This window comes from Musca autumnalis, unplaced genomic scaffold, assembly GCF_047663935.1.
Source record: "Musca autumnalis isolate F117 unplaced genomic scaffold, ASM4766393v1 scaffold_1, whole genome shotgun sequence".
Taxonomy (NCBI): domain Eukaryota; kingdom Metazoa; phylum Arthropoda; class Insecta; order Diptera; family Muscidae; genus Musca; species Musca autumnalis.
Window position 1 is genome coordinate 153,872,893 of NW_027411644.1, and position 12,808 is coordinate 153,885,700.

At 34.5% G+C, this 12,808-nt stretch overlaps 2 protein-coding genes and 1 long non-coding RNA gene across 3 annotated transcripts; 1 reads left to right on the top strand and 2 right to left on the bottom strand.

The window, feature by feature from the left end:
* On the top strand, window positions 1-3,818 carry mtTFB2 (mitochondrial transcription factor B2). The gene is made up of 5 exons (XM_073958594.1): window positions 1-641; window positions 1,643-1,782; window positions 1,844-2,005; window positions 3,036-3,190; window positions 3,263-3,818. The coding sequence occupies exons 1-5, from the start codon at window positions 122-124 to the stop codon at window positions 3,678-3,680; spliced, it is 1,395 nt and encodes a 464-aa protein (XP_073814695.1). The 5' UTR covers window positions 1-121; the 3' UTR covers window positions 3,681-3,818.
* Window positions 3,677-11,715, bottom strand: LOC141388599 (uncharacterized). The gene is made up of 3 exons (XM_073958605.1): window positions 11,211-11,715; window positions 4,246-4,342; window positions 3,677-4,182 (listed from the first exon to the last, which is right to left on the bottom strand). Exons 1-3 carry the CDS (start codon window positions 11,343-11,345, stop codon window positions 3,803-3,805), a joined length of 612 nt encoding a protein of 203 aa, XP_073814706.1. The 5' UTR covers window positions 11,346-11,715; the 3' UTR covers window positions 3,677-3,802.
* On the bottom strand, window positions 4,349-6,612 carry LOC141388600 (uncharacterized). Its single transcript, XR_012408900.1, has 3 exons — window positions 6,285-6,612; window positions 5,611-6,139; window positions 4,349-4,687 (listed from the first exon to the last, which is right to left on the bottom strand). It is a non-coding gene; the product is annotated as an uncharacterized lncRNA (long non-coding RNA).
* Window positions 11,716-12,808: the final 1,093 nt, after the last annotated feature.

Sequence of the window (12,808 nt, forward strand, 5' to 3'; positions counted from 1 at the left end):
AATTCAATTTAGATATGTTGTCAATTTACTTTGAATTCCATTTTGTAAGAAGAAGCATTGTTTTGGTTTTCGGCGGTTTCAGATGTTACATTTTGTTAAATAATTAAAAACACACCGAAATATGTCGCTTTCAAAAAGAATTTTGAAATCAATCGATATACGGGATATACGGTGGCGAATACAACGTTTATATGCTACAAAGACTGATCTAAAAACCTTTGGTCAAAAGAAGCAACATTATGGAAACTTATTTCCGGACAAGCTGCTGAGTAAGAAACAGAAAACACCGGCTATAATGTATCTGGCAAATTATAACGCTGCCATGGCTGTGGACGAACTTCTTGATCCGTACATAAAACAAAGTCCTTGTGACACCATTTTGGAATTAAATCCAGGAATTGGTTTATTTACACGAAAATTACTGGATCGTGAGGACAAATTTAAGAAAATTTTACTTATGGAGTCTATGGATTTCTTCATGGATAATCTACAGGAAATGCATTCCCTATATCCGGATAAGGTTAAAGTGAAAAATTGCGATTTTACAAATATTTGGAAACTTGTCTATCAAGACAAAATCGACAATGGCACAAGAGTGGAAGAACTCTTAAGAGATATTCCGAGAAGGGGGTACGATGAAGGTTGGTGGAAAAATATATATGTACTCGTGGCATAAATAGAGTACTCTTCCAGCTGGCGGAAAAATGAAATGTTTACCACAGGTAGATCTTTACGTCCTGATTACAAAAATGTAAAGTTTGTTGTGGTAAGTCCATACTTCCCGAGGTATGAAAAAAAGGAACTCCTTTCATTTACCGACCCACCGCAGAAAATTATGAAAAAATTACCACAGATAGTGTTTTTTATCCCGATTCCAAACATGTATTGCTTTTGTTGCGGAAATAAATACTTCCCGAGATATGGGCCTCAAACATTCACAAAGGCCCTTTCTTCTATGGACAGGTGCAAATCTCGGGAATGGGAACAACATTTTCTTTTAAATTAAATATTTTCGTTGGATTCGGCGTAAAAAGTACTATCTGTGGTAATTTTTTAATAATTTTCTGTGGTGGTTTGCCAACATTTTAGAGTAGGGCCGTTGTGGAACTTTGGAGGCCTATATCTCGGGAAGTATACATTTCCGCAACAAAAGCAATACATGGTTGGAATCGGGATAAAAAGCACTATCTGTGGTAAATTTTTCATAATTTTCAGCTGTGGTTTGCCATCATTTTATACTGGGGCCTTTGTGGAACTTTGGAGGCCCATATCTCGGGAAGTATACATTTCCGCAACAAAAGCAATAAATGGTTGGAATCGGGATAAAAAGCACTATCTGCGGTACTTTTTTCATAATTTTCTGAGGTGGGTCGGCAAAAGAAAGATAAGCCAAAAAAAACCCTTGTTAAAGTAAGAAAAAAAATTTAAATTAAAAAAATGTTTTTTTCGTTCCCTAAATTGGCTCCTGTCCATAGGAGAAAGTATTTAATCCCCTGCCGAAGGCCGGCAACTTACATATAAAAAACTTACAATTTAAAAAAAATTTCAGATTTTTTCCGTCAGCTGGTAGAGTATTCAATTTGTTCCGTACTCGTTAAATGAGAAACATCAATTTTAATTGGATTTATATTTTACATTTCAGATTGCAATATGATGATGTTTGGCGCTATAGGCTCCTATCAGTTTTTTAAACATCTGATAAATTCCATTGTATTCCAAAACAGTTTTCTAAACATAGGCAGAGCAGAAATGTATATTGTTCTACCACCGCCTCTGTATTTGGTTGGTTAAATCTCTGTTGCTTTCAAGTGTAATTATACTGATCCATTTATTTCTCTAATAGCATCTTTCCTGCACAAACGAAATTGGTTACATGATATACAGATCAACAACGATATTATTCCAAATACTTTTCGAATATAAGTTCATAGCGTATTTGCCGCGAGAAGATTTCCTGCCACAGCAAACGGAATACAATACATCCAAAGGGAGCAAACTGAGAAGGGTGAGTATGCAACAGTTACATATATGTATTAATTTTTGTCTTTAATTAGTCCCGTGAATTTTATTAAAAAATTTCATGAAATTAGGCGTTCTTAAATCGAATTTCCCACTACAGCAATATTATGATTTTACTCTACTATGGAAGTCGATCTAGAGACGCATAACTTCATGCAATTTTTTTCAATGAAATCACTCTAATGTGGACCGGGACTTATATACACAAGAAAATTGATAGATGTATCTTGGGGTATACTTTGCTTAGAGGTAGTTTACACTATCTATCAATGTCATATGACACGAAATAAAAACATTCCATATCTACCCACGGAGGCAATGTGGAGACGAAATTCTATTGTATTTTTGTTGGGGTGGACGCACAGAATAAATGGCGTGTAAGGAAAATCTCCAATATTCCACATATTAGTGAATATTTAACGATCGAAAAATTTCATGTCATATGACATTTACATATAGTGTAAACTACCCCTTAGACAAGTTGTTGTGGTTGCAGAAACGTAGCTTTGATGCTGGGTTGGCAGCCGCCGAGAAAAAAAGCTTTTGGGTTTGGATCAATCCGGTACAAAGACAGTTGTTGACCCAGTAGGAATCTGGATATTTCGTTTCTAAGTCCCGTAGGAACATCTGCAACTGAGTGCATCAATGAAGCATATACTTTTGATAGTATAGGAGGTGAACTTCCATCATATCAATGAGTGTAGTCGAATTCAATGAGAGGCTAGCATTTTAGTCTTCTTTTTGTAGTAAGGAACTGGCACACATCGGTTGCAAGTGAAACCTTAAAATCATATTATAGTCATAAGAGTTTTTAAGCATCGGCGAGCTTTTTCAATAATTGCCTCATTTTTTATAAAGATTTTGAGTGTAATAACGTAGTTATGGTTCTTAGTTGAGCTTTACGTTTATTTATATGATACCACACTTTACTATAATTCAAAAAGTTCACTTAAAAATTTAGAATAGTTGCAAGAAACCTTCCCATTAATTCATCAATATATTCCGATTTTTTACAGGTTCGCTCCATAAATCCGGAATGTTTATACCTTGTAAGAGTCGTACCGAGGAAAAATATATTCGATTATGTTGCACCTGAAGATTTGCCAGCACTTTGGTATTTTATAAAACAAAATTGTGTTAGTCGTCGTAATCGTATTATACCAAATCTCGAGTAAGTCATCGCGCAACAGTGTATAGAACACTAACAGAATTTCTTTAAATAATCCTTTACTATTTCTTTCAGGAAATGGATTCCTGGTTGTGGTCCTAGACTCATTGTAAATAAACGTCAAAGAGAGGAGTCAAAACAGCTATACACGAAAGAAGATATTAGCAAATTGCCTCAGTACTCAACACCCTGTAGGACAATCAGCAATCGTGATTATTATCCCAACATAAATATTTATACACAATTTGGAGATTTAACACCAAGCCAATTTTTAACATTATTCACAATGTTCCGCAAATGGCCAGAATATGAGGAAAGCTCTTTCTTAGCCTCATATGAAAATAATATGCTAAAAATGGAAGCATCGGCCGAAGATTCGGTAGATGGCATAGCAGAGGAAGATGATGATGATCCATCGAGTGATGAAAGATCTCTTAAAGATGCTCCTATAGAGCCTTCCACATTACAAAAAACCAAAAGAAATCGCAATTAGGATAAAGAGTCATGAGTTGTTTTATTGAGATTTTGTAAGATCGTTGTTTTTATATTGTTAATATCTATATTTTTTAGGTTTTTATTGTCAATATGCAAAAAATAAATATTACTTATGTTTTGTTATTTACGATTTGGACATACACCTTGTATCGATCTCTTAGTACCACGTGCGCACAATTCTGCTTTAGTAAGATCATATGGAGACGTAGTCGCCAATGTAAATCTGTTGGCTAATACCACATATGGTTTAACACAATCAATGTGCATCGTTTTTGGATCTACACCAAGCACGTAGTTTAAATGAGCATTTGGGCAAGGTCCAGCTTGACCAAGTTCATAGCAAACTTTTTGAATTTGTATTTGCCCATCAACTCCACAAGCATTCGCTATACATTCAGGTATAATGGCATTGTTTCCAAGTACTAGTATTTGATTTGGTGCACATGGACCTTGGCGGAAGGCTGGGTAACAGGCATCCTTCTCTGGATAATAGAGAGCAGCTGCAAATGAATGTAATTATTAGTAATTATAAAGAGTAATAGCAGTTTGTTCATTAATCTTACCTGGGGCACAATCACACACCCAATCATCCTTTTGATCTCCAGGATATAGTAATTCATGCTGTTTGCACCTTGAGGGTATATAAATAGGTGTACGGCCCTGAAAGAATGTAAAGAAATGAAATATGGGTCTATCTTGTATTGCCACTAAACTTGAGTTGCGTTGTCAGTTGTCTGCGCGACTGAGACGAAATGTTGTACCATTAATGTCAACTCAACTGGGTGGTCGATAAACATGTTATCGATCAGTGTTTTTTCAAACTTGTGACCTCTATTCGCCAAAAAAAACGTTTTAAAAATAATTGCGCTTTGGATAACTCTTTTGTGTATTCTGGACAATATTTTAATATTTTGGCTGAGTTTTCGAGCAAATTTGGAAAATAACCCAAGATTGGAATATAACCTGCCCATTGAATCTTCGGATCGTCAAGTTTTATTTGCTGTCCTAAAAAATGATAAGTTCGGTGGAATTATTTTTTGATGATGAAGAAAATGTACAGGACATTGCATCTATTAGAAGAAATTTAAGGGACAAGTCGAATCCATTGGAATTGCCATCTGCCCTGTAAGCTGATGATCATGTGGAAAGATCTGTATAATCAGTAAATTATTTCAGGTTTAAGGCATATTTTCGATTGCCAAAGGATGCCGTAGTTTACGTTGTGGAAACGTTAAAGGATGACTTCAAAGTAAGTTACAGATCAACAGCAATAACCCCACTTTTAAAAGTGTGTGCAGCGTTGCGATTCTTTGAGGACGGAAGTTTCCAAAAGTCCCATGGCAATGATTTCAACAATTGCATGGCTCAATCTACATTGTCGAGAGTATTGAAGGAAGTTGTCCCCTTGATAGAGGACAAATTGTGTGTTTCGAAGTTGACAGAGCAGGAAAAAAGGCAAAATAAAAACCATTTTTATTCAAAAACGAAATTCCCTGATGTAGTTGGCTATATAGATGGAGCATATGTGCACATTATGGGGGTCCAATGGAGGATGTTCGTCATTTGTACTTAAACTGAACCTACTGTATTTGTCAACAAATTCATTTGCAAAAGATTTGCTGCTGTCCGCTCCAAAGGCGATAAATTCACTTATTGTGATGGACCACCACCAGTGTCGTTGAAGTTTATTTTATTTTGAGGCATTTTCTTTTTCAACTTTGCTTTAAAGTGAATCCAGACTCTGCCACTCTTCAGGTGTTCGTGTTGGAGGTTCATGGCTGTTTTAACTGTCCGAAATGGACCTCTACGCTTCATCCGCTGTGGCTTTGGTTTCACCAAAACTCCCGAACTCCTCGGGCTAAGTTTGGATTTTCACTCAGTTTATCAATTAATATGCTGTTTATATTAGAGCTTTTTGCAGGGTTAACCTTCTTTGAGAGGATTTGTTTGAAATATAAGCAATGGAATTGACATTTAAAACCCAGTCGGTTTGTTAAATCCGGTTGTATATAAACGGGGTATAATATTTCGAACTGTTGCTTTGTCGTTATTAGGTGTGTCTTTTTACGTGATAATTTGTAATAATTATTACGAAATGTTACTAAATGCTGTCTTTTTACACAAAAGTTCAGTAAAAGAGAGCGAAGTGAGAGAACAATTTTGACAGTTGTTTGCTGAGAAATTGCTAAAAGTTGCTGAAAGAATTTTTCCCAGCAACATTTAGCAAGTTCGATCAGCTGTTTTTTAATCATCTGCTAATGGTCAGCTGCTCAATGTTTACCTTATTTTTGTGGAAAAATACTATAAATATTACGATTCAGCTATTTTTATTGATTATTTTACTAATATATTAACATTTTTTTATTTATTTTGCTCAATATTGAAAAACTTTTTCATTGCTTTGGAATTAGTTTTTCTTTCATGCATTGGCGCCAATGTTTTTGTTTTGGTTATCAACTGTTATCTTGCTAAAGTTTACTAAATGCTGTCTTTTTACTTTTTTCTCTATTTTCGTATCAAAGAGTAAAATCTCTTTTACTCTCTGAAAAGAAGTTACTGAATAATTATTACTGAAAAAGTAAAAAGACACAACTATTTTCACCATATTGATACACAAAATTAATTAATGATGCAAAGAATCAATAATTGTTAACAAAATGTTTATTTTTCCTTCTATTTTACTTCTTGTTTCTTCGAAAATGTTCACTGCAACTGAAAATTGGTGGTTGCTGAAAAACAGCCGCTTCGTCAACTGAGATTCGCAACTTCAGTTGAGAGTTGCCATACGTGGATCAATTTTGACAACTGGCAACGCCACTCAACGATAATTGTTATCGATGATCGACCCCTTAGACTCTACTGAACCGATTTCTACTAAATGGGTATCCGTTAAAAAAGTTTATGGAAATGCCTAAGTGGCCACATGATGGGGTTATTTGCAAGAAGGCGAAGTAACCAAGAAATATCGGTTAGCCTTTAAAGCCTCGGCACATACGCATTCTTGCCCAAGTCACTTCTGCTAGCAGAAAAAAAGGCCGAGCCCTTTGTCTTTTATTCTGTTACCAGAAATTGCTTAGGCAAGAATGCCTTGCATGCCTCCTCAAGGTGAGAACTGCAAAATGCATTCTTATTAAAGCCTAAATTTATGTAAAGAAATAAAAAAATGCAAGTTCGCATTTTAATTAGGTAGTGCCTCTATTCTTTTACATGAAATGAAGCGTGAAGCAAGGAACAAGGTTCATTGTATTTTAACCTTTAATCTGCTCGGCGCATGTTTGTTTCGCTTTGCTGTAGTAAATGAATAAATGAAAAAGGGGCAACATAGTTCGAATTTCTCTTATGCCTTGTTCATACTAAGGCTAATTCGTTGTTCGAACCCAAATTACGATATAATTACTTCATTTCCCATACAAAATTTTGAGAACGAACAACATTGTTCAATTTAAATAACTCTCAGAACGACGATAAAATGTGTCTCATCTCTAAGAAATGACAGAATTTATAGAAATAAATTATGACAGGAAAAATAAAAAAATTAAAAATGTATTAAAAATCCAAACCTTTTTAGAAAAACTGCAAAATATGAATGCAAAGTAAACGGTTTAATGTCCAATTTACATTATCACCTTTTTCGTCATTTAGAGCTGATTCGTCATTTATTTCCTAAAACAGGCAACATTTTGCGTCATTTGCCATACAAAAATAAATGACGATAGCTGCGTCATTTATTCTAAACAACGCACGAAAACACCATACTATTATAAGCAACCCTGCTTTTTCTGTCATAAACTACCGAAAAATGCAACTGTTTTATGATGTCTTTGTTTGTTTGTGTGTGTTGTAGAAAAACAAAAATACTCAAACGATGACAAAAGTGAAAATAAATGGTAAAAAACTTGCAAAAATTATGTTTTTTGGAATTAATTTAAGTTATTTGATACACATTTGTGTTGTGAAATTCCTATTTTTGTGAGTAAATATATTGTGTGCGTGTGTTTGTGTTATTGTATAAGTGTGTATGTGTGATTGTGTGCGTAAGCAAATGACGCAAAAAACAGATGTAAATACACTTCATTTGATTCTAGGATTTCGTAAAACGAAATCATTTAATATGCATATGAAAATTGGACTTAACCCAGATAAAGCCACTGGTCGTTTAAACGCCACAAAAAATGGTTGCAAAAATTGACGTAAAACTCTGGCTTTTTCGAATATTTTTGTGGGGTTTTTTGCATTTTGTTATAGTATTGTCTGTTATCTATCATTTCACGCTTTTAACGCTTCATCTGACCTACCTATTTTCACGCAATTGGCCTAAAACCCAAGCTATTCAAAAAATCGACTTTTTTGTAATTTTCGACTTTTGATGAAAAATTTAAATATGTGATAAAAATTTAATCATAAATGTTAGAATCATATAAAGTCAGGGATTTGTTAGAAATATAGTAAGAGTATTTTCTCAACCAAAAAAAAACCAAGGGATTGGCATGTAAGGATACACCAATATTACCCTCCAAAGTTTTTGGCACTTTTAAAAGAAGGCCCGATTGCAGGAAAACTATACGTTTTAGAGAAAAAAGTTAATTTTTAAAAAATGCTTAAAAAGTCTCAAAAATATAATTTTCATAAACAATTTTAAGTTTTCTCGCAAAAAAAATTCTCGGCGCTAAGTGGGTTAACGACTAGTATAAAGTCTGTCTGGTTACTTTCCCAGCAAGAATTGTCCAGCAAGAACTTTCTCAGAGAGTAAGGGGTTTTATTCTCTTTTGCTAGAAAATTTTAAAAAGTAAACAGACACCTTCCCAGCAAAAACCAGCAAGCAAAACAGAACAATTTGTCCGCCAACAAAGGAAGCAAACACTTTGTATTTTATTAAAAATAAAAAAGAAAATGAAACAAAAAAGTATTTTTCCACTTTACAAATTTGTTCTCCATAAAACAATACAATTAGACTATGTTATTTCCACAATAAAATTGTTTTTAATGTTCACAAACATAAATCAACAAAAAACTAAAAACAGCTAATTGATTGTTTTCAGGAAGAAGAAGAGCTTGCAAGTGCTTGCTAGAAGAAATTTGTCCAGCAAGAATTTGCAAGCTCTCAGTGAAGGAACTGTCAAAATGTCTCTCTCGAATCGCTCTCTTTTGCTGGTTTTTTGTGTTAACAGACGACTTCCAGCAACAATTGGTACAAATTGTTACACATTTTAGGGTAACCAGACACAGCTATACACTCAAATCATAGCAAATTTTGTCTTCTCTTTCATTGCAGTTGCATTTCTTGTCCTTCGTTTCAAATTTGCGTACAAATTTCGAAACAAAAATCAAATGCCTGCTGGAAAGTCTGTATACCAAAAAGTTATTTTGGCAGGTCTCTCTCGTTAATTTTTGTTAAAATAGAGAAATTTGAATATGTACTGAAAACACCAAAATTTTGAGAAAAAATAGAAAACATGAATGAAAATAATATAATTTAATATTGAATAGATGTCTGTAAGAAGGACAAATATTTTTTCAGTTCATATCAATTAATTTTACTCGTCTTTTGGCTGAAACTTTCTTTAAAATCAGTAAACAACAACTATGAAAATGTGAATCAGGTTGCTATGAATTGTGTACCATGGCGTATGAACGGGTTAATTCGTGTACGTAATTATGAGAACGAACGACGTGATTCAAATGCTGGTATGAACATGGCATTAGACGTTCCTTATTCTTTTACCCGAAATGAAGCAACGCAAGCTAGAAAATCACTAAATGTATTCGGACTTTAGTTGTCCTGTACTTTTCAAGTGTGCAACGTTTTTTCTAATAACACTGTGCAACAAAATGGAACTCAAAGTCTGGGGGGTGGAAAATTCCTATTGGAGATGAAAGCCCTTGGTGAGTATATACGGAACCCCGAAGGACAGATTCGCCGTGAGTCGAACTTTCGCGATATGGCGTGATGAAGTTTTTGCTAAAGACCCTGTAAGCCACCAGGAATTAGCGTTATATCTTTGTTCACTGTTGCTTTAGCTTATTTTTGAGATGACATGTCTTCAGTTAAATCGAATGAGGATTTTTTTCGTAGAGCACTTCGACCTCCAAACTCGCTTCCTTCAATGTCCTTTTCGTCCTTTATTTTAAGAACCGCTATAAAAGTACCACAAGATGACGTTTTTCAGCTTCGAAATGTTCTGCAAAAATGTCGGCCAGAAAATTTTAGGTACGGCTCTCATTGACAACAAATCGATTTTGTCGAGTTTCCGTGGTCGTTTTGTGCATTTACCCCTGTTTGCTCAGAAAAAAACTGTGTTTTGTGTTTTTGTATGTTCTATAACGAATATACAAAAAACAAAATATATTCTTTTTCTGAACAAAAACAGGGTAAATGCACAAAACGACCACGAAAACTCGACAAAATCGATTTGTTGTCAATGGGAGCCGTACCTAAAATTTTCTGGCCGACATTTTTGCAGAACATTTCGAAGCTGAAAAACGTCATCTTGTGGTACTTTTATAGCGGCTCTTAAAATAAAGGACGAAAAGGACATTGAAGGAAGCGAGTTAGAAGGTCGAAGTGTTCTACGAAAATAATCCTCATTCGATTTAACTGAAGATATGTCATCTCAAAAATAAGCTAAAGCAACAGTGAACAAAGATATAACGCTAATTCCTGATGGCTTACAGGGTCTCTAGCAAAAACTTCATCACGCCATATCGCGAAAGTTCGACTCACGGCGAATCAGTCCTTAGGGGTTCTGTATATACTCACCAAGGGCTTTCATCTCCAATAGGAATTTTCCACCCCCCAAAATTTCGGTTCACAGTGTAATTTGTGAGATGTTCATATAGCACTTTAGCATACGGATGAAACCCCTTTGCAAATTCATACTTAAATACATACAGTATGCAAAGTTCGTATTCGTACATACCTAAAAATGTGGTAGATATGATTAACTATGACAATTTATTCCCGAATTTTGGACGAATATAGCTAATAGCAGTCCTTCTGCAACAAAATTCGAGGTCTAATATGAAAACAAATATTGTCAGCATTTGGAAATGCAAAGAAACGTAATCCGGGCTAATGCTTGGTTTACATTTACGAAATCCACTCGATTTCAACTGTCAAATCCATAGGTTAAACGTCAAATGAAATCCAGATGAGATTTCATTTGACGTTTGAGCTATGAAATTGACAGTTGAAATCGAGTGGATTTCGTAAATGTAAACATAGCATAAGTTAAAGTAAAGTAGACATTGATAGATAGTGTAAACGCCCCTTTATATTTGTACGAACACAGGCGCCATCTATACCTAAAAGATGGAGTAAATTAAACATTTGTTTTGTTATTCTTAAATCTTTCTTCGTCATAGTAATTTCCATCAATCGTTTTATATTTGCACATAAAATATGGAATTCATAACGATTTTATTCATTTTTTAGGGTTGTACGAATATGAACTTTGTATACTGTACTAATGTACTATTCGTCTACATCACGATGTTTAGGTATGGGTTTTTATCACTTTTTTTAACTCACATTTAAATTAGCTTTCGATTTATCTGTCTCCAAACCATCTGGAAATCCCACTTGTGACAGTACAAGCTGTAGACCAATAATCAAATAAAATCCTCCCAACAATAAGTGATTAAAACAGGACATATTTTCATACATTTAAAACATAAATTGATACGAAATTAAACCAAACATAGAACGGACCGGAATGTCGAATTAAATTTCAACCGAAGTATAAAAGCAATCGCTGATAACTAAATTGAACTGTTAACAGTTTATCAGTTGGACCACACCGCTGTTTCACATAGAGAAGAGACAAAAAACAATCTCTCGCTACTACTTTTGTTATTGTTTCCCTTTGCTTGCAAAAACATACATAGCTTTTAATTATTATTCTTTAATCCGGTTTCTGTGTTTTTTTTTTTTTTTGGCACACAAAACAACATCGTAACAAGTGAAAATTCAAAAAAAAAAAAAAACAAAAACATTAGTTATTTGATGTATTCGTCCAGTAGAACTGCCCAGCAAACCAAATGTCTGATGTCCGATACGTCTGAACAATTTCGCAAGCAAAGTCGTTCAGTAGTGGAATTCTGTAACTCATTTTTCGAGTTACCGACAAAAATCGGTCAACTTAAAATGCTTATAATTTCGGTAATTAACGATGTTTGTCGGTATGTTGGCGATGAATAAAAAGTCGTCGTAAAGTTCGACCGACAGCAAGAGTGGTGTCAACTTTTATTTTCACTTTTCATTCATAATTTTGCGTTTTAATTTTACCGATTTTTGTCGGTAACCCAAAAAATGAGTTAGAGAATCCCACTACAGATGTTCCGATTTCTAAACGATTTTTCGGAGAGGAAATAGTTCTCTCTAACTCAAAAAATGAGTTACAGAATCACACTACAGATATCGGCCGTATCGTCCTAAATTTTGTTCCGATTTCGTTACGATGTCGGTACGATTGGTTTGCTGGGTGGGAACTGAGTATTCCAGTCATGTAAAACTTATCTATAATTAGGTCCCATATCATTGAGCTAAAGGCCTGCGTACATAAGCTGCCTTGCCTGCTTACCTTGCTTACTTCTGATAAAAGAATAAAAAAGAAAAGGGCAACCCAGTTCGAAATTTCCTCGGCATTCTTTATTCTTTTATTTTTATTATGTCAAAAATGAAGCAGGAAAGCAAGGCAATCAGGCAGAGCAGCTTATGTACGCAGGCCTTAACAGCGAGCATAGCTTTAAGCCCTAAAAACATCCATCGTTTGAATAAAGTTTTGTACCATTTCTGGTAGAAGAATAAAGAAAAATGTAAACTTGGCAGACTTGCCAGCACTTTGTATTTTATCCATCTACCAGAAATGACACAAAACTTTACTGAAACGTTGGATGTGTTTTCAGCTTTACTCAAAATGTGTACAAATTGTAACTGGATGTTGTTCGTTTACTGTACAGGATAATGTAAAAAAGATTATTCGATTGCAAGAAGTTACTGGACTTGTACTATGTTTACATTTACGAAATCCACTCGATTTCATCTGTCAATTCCTTTGTGTATACGTCAAATGAAAACTCATCTGAAATCGATTGGATTTCATTTGACGTTTGAGCAATGGAATTGAC